Source organism: Micropterus dolomieu, linkage group LG13, assembly GCF_021292245.1.
Source record: "Micropterus dolomieu isolate WLL.071019.BEF.003 ecotype Adirondacks linkage group LG13, ASM2129224v1, whole genome shotgun sequence".
In the NCBI taxonomy this organism is placed as follows: Eukaryota; Metazoa; Chordata; class Actinopteri; order Centrarchiformes; family Centrarchidae; genus Micropterus; species Micropterus dolomieu.
The window spans coordinates 17,160,439-17,175,743 of NC_060162.1; the positions used below are offsets into that span (position 1 = coordinate 17,160,439).

The 15,305-nt window shown below is 40.3% G+C and overlaps 1 protein-coding gene across 1 annotated transcript in view; it reads right to left on the bottom strand.

Annotated features, from left to right (window-relative positions):
• exd3 (exonuclease 3'-5' domain containing 3) overlaps positions 1–15,305 on the bottom strand; it is a 46,472-nt gene that overhangs the window by 17,680 nt on the left and 13,487 nt on the right. Inside the window, 10 exon segments of the mRNA XM_046067313.1 lie at positions 7,849–7,980; positions 8,110–8,163; positions 8,326–8,544; positions 9,471–9,643; positions 11,571–11,754; positions 12,445–12,554; positions 12,653–12,851; positions 13,032–13,185; positions 13,594–13,760; positions 13,877–13,915. Of these exon segments, the coding sequence (XP_045923269.1) occupies positions 7,849–7,980; positions 8,110–8,163; positions 8,326–8,544; positions 9,471–9,643; positions 11,571–11,754; positions 12,445–12,554; positions 12,653–12,851; positions 13,032–13,185; positions 13,594–13,760; positions 13,877–13,915 (1,431 nt within the window).

Here is a 15,305-nt window from a genome sequence, read left to right on the forward strand (position 1 = left end):
GCTATTTTCCCCCTTCTTATCCCACCGTCTTGCTCTCCATCTCAACCGGTCACTGTAATGTTTTCACGCAATTTCTTTCCCCTTCTATACCCCCCCCCACCCCGTGTCTCTCAGGCTTTTGGGGAAAGCATGGGCAGGAAGCAGCTTGGCTCTCAGACAATGGGACACATCAAAAAGCAGCACCAGCCTGACCAACTTCACACACACACACACACACACACAGCAAGACAAACAGGACATTCCAGCTGCCGGCTGCACCGGATTCTTCGCCTTGGCTAATCTGAAACGGAGGAGAGTGAGACTGGGAGTGGAGCAGAGCAGGGAGGCAGGGTGAGAACAGTGGGTGAGGGACAGCAGGGGAGATGGGAGGAAGAGAGAGAGCGAGAGGGTGAGAAGGAGGAGTAAAAGAGGGGAAATTGGACAGCAGGGGGATTAGAGAACTCAGTAATAACAATAATGTGTTACTATAGAATCCATATTCGCATACAGTTGTGTCCTCATGTTGTCCAAGAAGGCATTATGTTTGTTGTTGTGTGCATACAAATTATGATACGAGTATGATGATAAACAACAGAAGATGTAAAGTGGCCAGTAGCAAAATCTATATTTCTTTTATATTTGACATTAATGTTGTTTTGTACCAATAAAAAATAAATTGGTTGTTTAAGTGCGTGTTATTTAAAAATGAATGCAAGTTGAATTGAAATCAATAAGTTGGGAATGACTTTCATCACTTCCTCATCTACTTCCCTGTTACAGTATGTTTGAATGAACAAATGTGTTGCCATGAATTGTGCGTATATGCTAGTGAAAGGGAAAGAAACCAAATTTTAAGTAAAAGTGAGCAGGTGAAATAAGGTAGAGAGAATAAGAGACGGGTAGAGAGAGAGAAAAGGGGACTACAGACTGCACAACACAGATGCTCACATTGACCTGCATTTCTGACTCTCTCAGTCAAAGATGCTATCCGTTTATCTTGGCTAGTCAACCGAATCTCCGTTTTACACTTGAATGGGGCTCTTACCAAATACCAACAGAAAAATATATCAATGACAGTTCCTGTATTGTGAATCAGCTATACTCATACACAAAACACGCCATAGAAAGCGGTCTTCTTAACAGATTAATACGCCGTGAATGTTTCCTAGATCTTTACCTATGCACACATTCATCATTGAGAAACCTCAAACATGCAGATGCATATCATGCATGCACCCGCACACACAGGTGTCACTGCATTGCTATGCTACGCTGGGGCCAACTAGACTGTGGGAAAAGACCAGATGCTCAGTGAGTGATGGCTCATCTTCTCCCTCATCTACCCGTGTGTGTATGTGTGTGTACTATTGTTAGTGCTCAGACAGCCATGAGAATCAACTTCAAAATGAGTCAGTACACTAAAGACACGTCACACAGGTTACAAGCTGCCGGGTTTTCTGTGGGATTTTCACGCCGCTTCCAAAAAACTGCCTGCTTCGACAAATTCAACAACCCCTTTAGCAGACTAAGAGCTTGTTACAGCCATCTACTGTAGCTCAAAAGCCAATATTACATTTACATTTAAGCTGATGCTTTTATCCAAAGCAGCTTACAGTTGCTAAGTATGTCAGAGGTTGCACGCATCTGGAGCAACTAGGGGTTAAGTGTCTTGCTCAGGGACACACTGGAGGATGTGTCACAGTGGGGAATTGAATCCAGGTCTCTCACACCAAAGGCATGTGTCTTATCCACTGTACCATCACGACCCGAAGATATCAAACTTTTAACTTAACAGCGTGAAATGCAGTGTGATCTCCAGAATTTCACATGCTAACTAAATGCTTGACCAACTGGCTTGAATTCTTCAGATAATCAATTAAGGTCATAATAATATTAATATGGGGACAAACGGTGCAGAATTCTTCTGTTTTAATTTGTAGGCCCAGACAATAATTCATTAACATTTATCTACTTTCAGTGGAATCGGATCGTACAATATAACTCACATATTTCTGTTGTCCAAATAAAAAATCTGAGCTTTTCATTTGCACATACAAAGAGTTTGGTCTAGGGTAAGGTAAAACCACTCAAAATGCTTTGAATGCCAGTTTGATTATATTAGGTTGTTGTAACAATAACAATAATAATAATAATAATTATTATTATTATTATTATTATTATTATTATTATTATTATTATTATTATTATTATTATTATTATTATTATTATTATTATTATATGTGATTTTGAATACATTTGCTATATCTCTAACAGAAAATGTCTAATTTAATCCAATACATCTGTACTGTACACTTCATTATAAATGAGTAATATTTACCATTAGGGATGAAACGATTACCGGTTTAACGGTAAACCATGGTAAAATTCCCAACGGTTATTATTACCGTACACATTCCAATTACCATGATAACCGGGTACGGTTAACAGTGCTGTTATAATCTCACGGCAAACACTGTCCAGTGTCTCCCAGACGCAGGCGCGCATGCGCAGAATGCAACGTGGGTTTGTTTGGGTCAATGACAACATGGCAAAAGACACCGCTGCAGAGATTTTTCAGTCACTCTGAAGTCCGGTCGTATTTTAGTTTTTATGAGAGTGCTGAGGGAAACTTGATTGAAGAAAATAACCTTATAGTGAATGCAGGGTGAGTTAACTTTTAGCTTTGGTTTGTCTCTCTGACTTGCTAACAGCGTGTAAACTGAAGCTTTCAGTGTTGCAGCGCTTGTAAAAACGCTACGCATTTTTCTGTTGCTGTGTGCGTCGTGTGTCGGCAGAGTCTATTCGTCCACTGCACATGATAATACGTTACGCAGTTTAGTCCAACCACCATATCTAGAAATGCTACAGACTCCTCTGTATTTATGTAGTCAGTTTTTGGGCTCATTGCAGTTACTATCACTGTCTTCTAAAGACTTATTTGTTTTCATGTAATTGTCCACGGGATCATTGTATTACCTATATAATATAAAATACAAAATCTTGATAATGCACACTTAGATGATTATCATATGTTTACAAAAGGTATTTGCTGCTATTTTATTTTTTATGTAAAATGGCAATTGTATTTGTAGTTTTCAATAAAACTTGTTGAAATGGTTTGAGTCTGTGTATCAGTACATTGTAATCTTTTTCGGCACATTTTTATGATACCGTGATAATACTGATAACCGTGATAATTTTGGTCACTATAATCGAATATAAAATTTTCATACCGTTTCATCCCTATTTACCCTTGTACAGGACTTCTTAATTAGTGTGAGCCAGTGGTTCCTCTTTCACTGGCTTCTTTATGTATGAAGCCCACAGGAGTAGGCTGAGGAACAATCACTCAATAAGTCAAAATCTCATTTCAGTAAAGGAGTCATCTGCACAGACAACATTCCCTGCTGAGGTGCAAAGTGAAAGCTGAATTTGTGGTCATGTCTTACTTGCTTGTTCATTTATAAACGCACACATCAATCACAGTGGCCTTTCCTGATGTGGCTCCCTGACAGACTTACAGAAGGACAGGCACCTCAGAACTAAAAAACAGGCAGATGGACATACAGGCTGCCCATCTGTCACTCATAACTGCACCCACTAACTAGCTACATGTGTGTATGCCAGAGAGATTCATTGTGAGTGAGAGTGACCTGTGTTATGTGTGAGCAGCACTTTCTCCTGGTGTGTGTGCATGCAGTTTTAGGACTGTGTGTGTGTGTGTGTGTGTGTGTGTGTGTGTGTGTGTGTGTGTGTGTGTGTGTGTGTGTGTGTGTGTGTGTGTAACAGGAGACGCGAAGCTCTCACCACACACAGTGGGAAATATTTGGGATGGTTTCCCTCGGAATGTCTTGGCGTGCCTAAGGAATGCCCCCCTCTCCCCCCAATGGTCTCCTCCTCCCCTTTCTCGCTCCCTTCTCATCTCCGGAGAGGGGAGTGAGAAAGGGGTGGGAAAAAACAGCGGGACACACAAATATGACCCCTGTTTTGTCACTACAAAGAGCAGCACGCACATGCAGACAGAGCAGCAGAACTCAAACACACCGTGATCTGTGCAGGTTTGTGAAAATGTGTGAGTTTCACAGATTGTGTGTGATAAAAGTGTGACACAGCGCATGTTTGTGGTTATCTGCGAACGCTGTGTGCATGTATATTTAAAGAGCGTCTTCTGTTTTCTTCTGGATTTCACCACATAAGTAGGTCCTGATACTATCTAACCCTGTTTCACTCATACACTCGCACACATGAACAAACGTACACACTCGTATGCACCAGAGCCAGTGAAGGGTAACTTTAAACGTGTCTCAACCTCTCACATTCCTCCTGCTGCTCAGCCTGCAGCTCTCTTTGTAGATCAAAGCACAGACAACAAGTCTTTCTATCTGCCTCGCCTTCCTCAACCCCTCCTCTTCCGTCAATACCACCTTTCTCAGACACTCTCTCATCCTCTCGCTCTTCCTCACTCAAACGCTCACCTAGCTTGCACACAAACGGATAATTTCTCACACAATCTCTGTAATACTGCCTCAACTTCTTCATGTTGTCTCCCCATCTGCCTCACTCGCTCCTTCTCGCTTATGTTCACTGCTGTTCACTTTCTCTCTCTCCCGTCCTTTTTACCTCCCTACCATCACCTCTGTTCTCACTTCTCTCACTCCCTCCGCTTTTCCTCTTTCCAACCCCCTGATCTCTCCCACCCCTCCCTCTCTCACGGTGTGGCAGTTCCTGTTGCTCTTGTTTTCACTTCCCCAGTAGTCTGGTGCGTGGGAACCAACATTTCTGCTGTAATATTGTCTACGACAGAGTCTCTCAGCACCACAGGTGCTGAGGTGAATTTGTGCATGTGTGAGATAACGTCAATACGTGTTTTTCAGTTTTGCCAGTTTTGTGTGCGTATGCATATCACTGTATGTGTGCAATTGTTTGTGTTTGGTTGGCTTCATGTCTATCTCTCAAGATATCTCTGTTATCTCAACATGTCTATAAAAGGCCAGCATGGGACATCTGATGGAACTGTGCAACGCAACGGAAGTGTGTGTGTTTGTGTGTGTGTGGGAAGTATAGAAGCAGCACGCATTGCAGGTAGGAATGGGATATAGCTGAATAAGGAAACTGTAATGGACCAATCGCCAACTCCACCCTCTTACCCAACCCCTTGCAGGAATCCATTCAGATAAAATTTAAGGGGACTAAGTTAAATACTGTGACATGTGTCAATATTTTGATTTTCCTAACATATGTTTGGGAGCATTTTGGGGCTGAAAATAAACCTCTCTTTAAATCATCATATAATGAATCTATAAATGTTTATTATTTAAAAATTAATCTAATGTCATTCTAATTAAAAACAGTATAGGGAATACAGAAAGGAATTTTTCTTTCAGACTATTTGTATAAAAGAGCATAACTCCAAGTTTCCGGGAGTCTGGTTCTCTCGGGGCCACACTGATGATAAACCACTTGCATTTAAATTCATGAAACATCATAAATAAAGATTTTGAATGATAAAACACTGTTTTTTCCTCCAAATCTTTAAAAATGCAAGTATGTATGTAGACAAGGACACACATACACATGAGGCCCTTCAACATCTCCCCTTTCCCTCTTGGGGTCTCCATGGTGGACACACATTCCTCTGCCTCTAAAATCTGCGTTGGGTCTATTGATAGACTGAGACAAACATGAACCCTTTTGCTGCACAGTCTTTACACACGTACACAGGTCTGTGGTTAATCTGTTCTTCTGTCTTTTTTTGTTTTGTTTTTTTTAAACTTCTCTTTCCACATGACATTCATCAGTGTTGTATGTGCATGAGGGGAAAAACCCAGAGAGACAAAGGGAGCGAAACTAAACCACCCATTGCTAATCAAGAGAGCCTTACAATCAGATAACAAAGGGGTTAACTTCGCCTGGGTGGGCCACAGAGCAGCCTCCAGCGAGAAACTCTCTCTCTAACTCACTCGCTCACTCACACAGACACACACACACGCGCACACTCATGTTCACATTAACATGTTATCAAAATGGTATTCTACTTGACTCACTACTTCAATTCAATTCTTCAAGTTTAGAAATTACATTTTTAGACAATAATCTTCAAAAATTAAACTTAAAACCTTTTTCAGTCGTTTCCGTTTCTTCTATTTAAAATAGATTAGACTAAGGGAGAGATAGTTATGTCCTGGCTGAAGTTTAAAAGATTACCCACATGCTAGGACCAACATTTTCTGAACTGAAGGGAAAGATCTGTGGTGTGACACTTAAGTCACATTTGGCCTGCCTTTAGCCATAATATATCAAAGTGACTTGCCTTGTGTGTGTGTGTGTGTGTGTGTGTGTGTGTGTGTGTGTTTGCGTCATTATCTCAAGACAGGAGGAAGCATCAAGGTGGTCTACATTTTGGGACCGAGACAAATGCACCCAGTGGTGTATCTTGACACATTTTGGGCCCCCTACCAGGGGCAGGCCAGAACACCCAAGTTTAGAAACTGTCCTGCAAAGATCCCCTCCCAACAACACCGTTGTAGCACACACAGCTTTGCCTAAACAACCACCCATGAACATATCTACAGGTCAGGTCCATAAATCCAACAATGACTGGTAACAAACATCTTTTCCAGGCTCTACAAACATGATCAACCATGTCACATTTATGTGTATCCATACGCAAGTAAGCAATGTTTCTGTAATTGAGGAAAGAAGAATATGATAGTGAAAGGTTTTTGAGGAAACAAAATAAAATACATCCACTTTCATTTCTCCTTCAGGTTCAACTACTTTTTATCCTGGTTCCCCAGCAGTTAAATTACCTTCCAACTACATATGTTATAATGCACAGCACAAGTCCAGGTTGTGGTGTCAGCATGCTGAACAACGTAACCCAGACATCCTTTTCTTCAGCCACATCCTCCACCTGGGGTCCCCAAAGCATTCCAAGGCCATATGGGATATGCAATCCCTTTCAGCGTCAGCCCCATGGTCTGGACAGGGAGCCAACCAGCTGAGATACTATTTAGAAACTCCAACAATCTTAACTGGCCACCTTCAGTGCATAGGTGCAACGGTTCAACTTCGGGCTTCTTCCAAATATCACAGTTCCTCATCCTTTCAGTAAAGATGAGCCCACTTTGGCCGCTTGTATCTAAACTCTCATTCTTTTGGTCTTTATCACCACAACAGTCCAGTACACACACCCGCATTCCTGCCAATGTCTCGCTCATGAACAAGACCCATCATCAAGTTTGTATGCCTTCAACTCTTGCATTATGTTCCCCAACAGAGAAGTGACATGCCACGTCCAAGGGCCCCATTTTTGTAGCCACTCACTTGACAACACTCCAAACATTACATTTTCTCAGAAAAGGAAAATAAAGGGTTTTTTTTTAAAGCCCTTCTTCTCCATTTCCCCCTTTTAAAAATATTTTTTTTCTTCCCCTTTCACTCAGAATTACACAAAACACCACAGCCACCACAGGCTTTGTTCTCATAATTCAGGAACTTAATCAGTGCAGCAGTGTTTTAGAACCACATTAATATTTCCTGGATATTCATGTTGCTTGTAATTCTCACTGATATAGGAACTCAAGCTCAATCCTCTTTCTCATTGAAAGTAGTTTATTATAAAAGCATCAGCTGAATGCCTAAAATAAAAAAGTAGTCTGTGGTACATACAATGGAATTGTTGTTGTTGTATATATGTATGTATGTATGTATGTATGTATGTATGTATGTATTTTGTCTTCAGTCAGCATTTACCTCTTTCACTCCTCCTCATCTTTCTTCCTATTTAGTCTTAGACCTTGGATGATGCACTTAGGATTCTCTGTGCTCACTATGGTGAAGTTAATATCAAAGCATGAATTCCCTTACCTGGCAGCGGCTGAATATATCGCTGGGAGTGGGTTGGACATTGAAGTGCCTGAGGACTCGAACAGCCTGGTCTCTGGCCTTTTCTGAACAGTCTAGGGACAGACAGCGACCCTCACCAACCTGGGACCGCAACTGTATTGAGAGACAGAGACAACACGTATTTACTTGCAAACACAGCAAGGAACCCAACACAAAAGTGCACGCAAACACGAGTTTGTACATTTAAGATTTGTTCTTGAATTCATATTTGTTAGGACTTACACTTTGGAAAGGTTGTCCACATGTGAGTATGACACGGCCTTCAGCTTGCGCTAACTGACACAAAACAAATACACATCAGACCAAAAAACACATAAATGAAGTAATGCTTTTATTGTTTTTCTGAAATATGTAGTATTCTGGCTATCTGTACAAGTTCCTCTTTAATGTCTTTACTGTCCGATGTGCGTATGTCTCCAGCTTGGACTGCCAGCTAACCTTTCCAGCTACCCTGTGATCGTCAGTGTTCTCCAGCATGACCACATCAACTCCTAAACAGCGCAGGTACCTCCCGAGTCCCTGCAGCATGTTGTCACACACCACCCGCAACTGCTGGGGGGGCACAGGGCGGGTGTCTTCTGAGGGCTTCTCGCCACACAGGAGGCCTTTATCTGTGTCAGACCAACGGGGACTGACCCTTTGAGCCCCCTGACATTCCTAAATGGACAGAGACAATAAATGTGATACTTAACTGATCCCCATGGGGGGGGATTTTCTTTTCACTTGCACCACAGTGTGGGGAGGTCAAAGCACATGGGCTATACAACTGCACCCCTGGAGCTGATAGGAACTGCTGAAGTGCCTTAGACAACACATATTGTCCCTCACTGCAGGATGGATGCTCAAACTCAGGTTCTTCAGCTGGTGGGTTTCTGTATTTATTGATCACTTGTAAGTTCACAGGTTATTGCAGAACTAAAACACAGTGTTAGCACAATAGTTATTAAGATAGAAAATGGACTGGTTCTAATTCATGGCTGCAGTCTGTAAAGTTAAACAAACATTAGAAATAACCCTGCAAATGTTCTGCTGAATGAATGTTCGGCAGACATATGCAGAAAAGGACTAGAATTTGGCACGTGAAAGGCAAAATCTCATGCACAATGTCCTCTTTAACTTTCAGTTAATTTGCTTTCATTAAAACTACCATTCAGAAACAAAAGCTCTCCTGAAGTTCCCTTCTTGTTTTTGTACTGGTTCCTTTTTTATTCATAACAACGTCCCCGGGAAAGTGTACAGAAATGTTTTTTAATAAAGTGAAATGAAACAGTTTGTAGGTCTGAGAGGAAGACATTATTGCACATCAAGGTCAGGATGAAGAACAGCTCATGTAGTAAATGGCTTCTACACTGTCTTATCTCATTTATGAAATTTCCTCTTCTTGATTTCAACCTGTCTATATCTAAAATCTGCTAGAGTAAGAGTCAGTTTTCCTAAACTAGGTGTTGACCTTCCAGGAAACTTTAATTAATTTACCTTCACATCCTAGACCTCAAAGGATGTGGTATCCATTGCGACCTCATACAAATAAAGAACACTATCAACAACAGCAATTGCTGGAGAAATGGTAATTGACTCCCGACCTCTTTTCCATGGGCTTGTTTCGTCTTCTTGGCTTGTTTCTCCTTCTGCTTCTTGTCTCCACCCTTCTCTGATTGGCTTGAAGCGATACTAAGTAGGTCAGCTGGTAGTCCAAAGTAGGCTGGGTTTCTGGAGAGGACAGTGTACACATCCAGCAAACAGTAGGCATCTGCCACTAGGAGGAATATATATATATATATATATATATATAAATATATATATAAAAGAGAGAGAGAGAGAGAGAGAGAGAGAGAGAGAGAGAGAGAGAGAGAGAGAGAGAGAGAGAGAGAGAGAGAGAGAGAGAGAGAATTAGCAAACCAATTAGAGCGTTCCACAGCACCTGGCCTCATCCTGAACGGCACAGAGATCAGAGGTCTGCTGTATGCAGATGACTTAGTGCTGCTTTCAACTACTAAATAAGGTTTGCAGCAGCACCTTAATCCCCTGCAGAGATTCTGTCAGACCTGGGCCCTGACGGTAAACACAGCATAGACTAAGATAATGATCTTTCAGAAACAATACAGAAATCAGGATACACACAATTTCAATTTAGACACCACTAAATTACAACACACAAAAACTACACTTACCTTGGCCTCAACATTACATACACAGGGAACTTAAACATGGCTGTGAAAGATCTGAGGGACAAAGCAAGGAGAGCTTTCTATGCAATAAAAACATTAAAAACTATATTCCAATAGAAATCTGGCTTAAAATTTTCCAATTTGTACTAGAACCAATAATTCTATATGGTAGCGAAATTTGGGGGGCAAAACTAAATAATGAATAAAATTTGACAAATGGGACAAAACAATCATAGAATCTTTCCATACTGAGTTCTGTAAGAGCATCCTGCAGGTGCAGAGAAAAACACCAAATAACCTGTGTAGAGCAGAACTCGGCCAATACCCCCTCTTACTTAAAATACAGAAAAGATCACTTAAATTTTACAATCACTTAAAATCAGTTAACCCCCAGACATACCATCACAAAGCCCTAACATACCAGGAGCTGAAACCAGAGAAGAGTCCCCTCAGCCAGCTGGTCCTGAGGCTCTCTGCAGTAACAAGTCCCCAACAGCCTCAGGACAGCAACACCAACTCAAGCCGACCAAACCAAATAATCAACAAGTAGAAAGAAAAATATATTGAATACTGGAAAGAAACAACCAAAACTCAAAGTAAATTACAATGTTATCTGACCCTAAAAAGAGAATTCACACTGGCAAATTAGCTGAGTACAATAAAATGTCCTAAACTAAGAAAAATGTTGACAACATACAGACTGAGTGAACACAGCCTGGCCATAGAAAAGGGTCGCCACAGACAGAGCTGGCTACCACAAGAGGAGAGACTCCGCTCCCAGTGTGACACAGGACAGGTAGACAGAGCTGCACTTTCTAAGCTCATGCCCTAAATATAAAACACTAAGACGAAAACACTTTGCAAACATTTCCCAAATATATCTGACACACAGAAACTCCCCTATTTAGTAGGAGAAATGCCCAAATGTGAAATAATTGCTGCAAATAAAAGTCTCCTCATGCCATGAAGTGAGGACAACCGGTGGAACCTCAGACTGATAAATAATTGTACAGATTTTGAAATTATTATTTTGATCGTTTGATATTTTAGTAATTGTTTTGTTTTTACATTTGATACTGATTTCTTTTTTTTTAATGTATTATTTTTTAATCAATTAATAATTTTTTTGTCTATTAATATACACACACGTAACACACATTTCATTTATTTATTTTCATTTCATATATATATATATATATTTTCTTTTTTAACACACACACACACACACACACACACTTACTGTTTTATTTATTTATTTTATTTTTAATATATTTTTATTTTTTTAACACAAACACACATACGCTTCGATTACTTTACACTTCAATTACTTGTTGATGTTGATGAAATGTATGTTGATTGTTCTTATGTAGTATGTATAATTGAATGGGGGGGGGGGGGGATTAGTGGTGTGCAGTTCGTCAAGGGATAACAAAATAATCTGATACTCTATAGCAAAAAGAACTGCGACCATCTGTCTCACTGTCATTGTATGCCAGTGTACCCATAATATCTTACCTGCATATCTAATTTGGCTGATGCGCAGTGGCCGTTTCTCCCAGTGGGACATCTGCTCTGTCTTGTCCAGTGGCCTTCCAAGGACCTGTTGTACCAGCAGACTGAGGCCTTTCTCTGCGGAGTCCTCTCCTACCAGCACCTCTTTAGGTCGATTTTGCGTCCTCCTGACCTTAGAACGCTGGATCTGTAAAAGACATTACAGACATTAAAAAAAAAAACTTCTTGGATTCCTCAAATCCTGCAACATGCGGCCTACTCCAGCAGATGGTGAAGCAGCCTCATCAGTTACAGACCCATGTTGCCATTACCACATTCCTATCCACCTCAGAGGCCACAAGTTCAGCTACATGTATTGCAGGCAAACAACTGGGCCACATGTACCTGAGACATGACCATACAACCAAACGGACAAGAGTAAAACTGACTATAGTGGATATAAATGTTATAGTCTTCTGGTCCTGTAACCCTGGTTGAATGGGGTACAGTGGACACGTGGCAATGCCAACACTGATGCTTTCTGAGCAGAACCAGGCTAAGCCTTCTCAGTTCCAATAAGTCTTAATAATCAAAACTCAGGTCCTGCTCCTGTATACATGCTGCTGAGAAACTACTTTGCTGACCCGTTCTGACGATTAGACCTGTTCGGCTGAATGTTGTAATAAATTGAAAATAAAGGAAAGAGAAACGTAAAGCCAATTCTCAGGCACCCATTTTTCACACCACAGTAATTTAACAAATCGGACATTTAGTAAAACACTACACACGCTACTAATTAATGAAGCATAATGTTCTAACAATGTCTTTCCTATTGTTGCTATGAGACCAACTTCAGTATTTGAATGAAGTGAACTTCATAATGTTTGGATAATGTTACCTTCTGGTGTATATTAAGAAGATCAAGCATCCCCTCCATCTTCAATGGTTCCTCTAAAAGCTGGTGCCAGGTGGCCAAGAGACACTTGAGATCCCCTGACATACCATAACCTGAATGTGGAGAAAGGAGAAATGTTAAGAGACAGATGTACGAACAGAAAAACATCTTGGGTGAATTTGATTTCACCATTGCAAAGTCTGCTGCTTACCCAGTTTAAGGACATTTCTTTTGGAAAACAAGCTCCTGATGAAACTAATAGTATCTGGGTGTTGGCAGAATCCGTTGGCACAGAGGTCTAATAAGAAAACCTCGTCAACCACTGCAAGCTGTATCAGGGCAACTTGCTGAGTTGTGATACAGCCAAACGTGGGCTGCCACTCCATGTCTACTCCTACTACACCGCCTTCCTAAAAAAATCCCAGCAGCAAATGATTAAACATTAAAAATGATTCACCATAAATACTTTCAACATGATTTTCCTACAGATAGATAGATAGATAGAGATTTTCATTAATAGTTGATTTAGACTACAGACACAAACCCTTTTCTTGTTTTTGTTTTTAATTCTAGCAATTACTTCTCCGTACCTTCAGCACAATGTTTTGACATCTCTGTAGAGCTTCGGGCGTGTCAACAAAATTAACCTTGTCTTTGATGATTGGCACCTGGTAGAACTTCTGACAGTGCGACTGAGATGGCATCCACTCCTCATTGTGTGCTGAAGCACTCCGATGTATTTGTCTGAGCAGATGTTGAGAAATGTGTGCATTTGTGTGAGTGTGCATATTAAAAGGAGACAAAAGTGGGGGATAAAAGAAAAACAAAAAAATCAACCAATGCAGGATGAGAGTGGATAGATGACATCATTAGAGGGAGAGGAACATTAGATCTTATGAATTAGCACACTATCTGGAATATGGGATATGTGGCACCTTTTCAGTCTAGGAAAAAAGATATCATTAGAAGGGGTCATTGAAGTCATTCTGTTTTAGACTCTGAAACTGTGAGAAGGGGATGTGGTGAACAAAACTGAGGCTCCTGGTTGCACTCTTGAGGTTCCATCTATTCCCCTTTATATAGAGAAGTACAGTCTGTGCATACCACAAGTTGCATAATGGGATATGTAAATGCATATTCTAGCCGACTCACTGTAGATCAGGCGGTAGACTCTGCTGTGTTTCCCAGACCCCATAGGGAAGTCGATTTTTGGGGATGTTGTATCTCAGTGACCACTGAGAGGCTTTTTGAAGGCCACAGTACTTCACCAACATCTCCACCAGCTGGATCTGCAGCTCAAGGTCATCTGCCACTACGTACTGTGCACACATAATACACACTTTGACTTTCTGCATATCTTATTGACAGTAATATAAACACAGCAGAATATCTCTAAACACTGTCATATGCATGCACACCAACAAGCTACGCCTACCTGTACATGGTCACTCCAGTTCTCCTCTGTCATGTTTTTCTGAAAGAAAATATACGGTAAAATACAAGTGTTATTCATTAATTCTGTAACTGGGTAATCTCTGATATTGCATTTTCCATGGTGTTGTGTTGTTGGAATAGATGTCAACCAAAACTGCTCACTCTAGCAATTCTGTTATCATGGGGTAAATGTAATTATTAGTCTCCAGCAGTCCTTCCTCCACATGTTCATCCATTGCCTTCTATATTTCTATATTAGTGTTGATGGTGACAGTAAGACTTTTATTAAATCATTTTTAGACAGCAAATTCTTGTAATAGTGCCTGCAATATGTATGTACTTCATTGTATCATTTATTTTTTCTCTGAAACCCACAGACCTAACAGTCATTCTTTAGACAACCTCAATTGCCTCCAGCTATCCCACTGGGATCTGAATTACCTGTCAGAATTACCCCAATTTTGACAGCAATTAAAGTTAACATGTGTTACTAAAATAGGAATATGAGATTTGAGCAAAAAGGCATGCAATTTTAAATAAACATTTCAAAGATATAATTAAACCCTGTAGCTTCCCTTATTTATTTAATGAAACAGTATCAACTTAATAAAAGAAATAAGTAATGCTGTGTTAGTCTGTTAAAACATTGCATATATCACTGTGTGGTCAAATAACTTCAGCAAAATCCCATGGGCTATACATATTTCATAGCAGTGCGTATGAGCCAGCTAGGCCTGTCTTAACCCTTAAGAGATTTCTTCTGAGACAGTCTTCTTGGCCAAGTCCCCACTCCTCTTTCGCCAACATTATGTAATATCCAGGAACATGCTCCGAAAGAATTCGAGGCAGACAGATGTGAAACTGCTTTTAAAGTTGAGAGTAAAATCTTTAAATTAAAAGGGTATATAGGTTTAGTATACAAAAACATTCATTTGTAGATTTTCTTTCAACTGAAGGAAGCAAAACTGAACTAACGCTCTATCTGGTCTTTAAAACTAAGGAACTCAGAAACAAATACCAACATACAGTGGGTACGGAAAGTATTCAGACCCCTTTAAATTTTTCACTCTTTGTTTCATTGCAGCCATTTTCCAAAAATCAAAAAAGTTCATTTTATTTCTCAGTAATGTACACTCAGCACCCCATCTTGACAGAAAAAAACAGAAATGTAGAAATTTTTGCAAATTTATTAAAAAAGAAAAACTGAAATATCACATGGTCATAAGTATTCAGACCCTTTGCCGTGACACTCATATTTAACTCAGGTGCTGTCTATTTCTTCTGATCATCCTTGAGATGGTTCTACGCCTTCATTTGAGTCCAGCTGTGTTTGATTATACTGATTGGACTTGATTAGGAAAGCCACACACCTGTCTATATAAGACCTTACAGCTCACAGTGCATGTCAGAGCAAATGAGAATCATGAGGT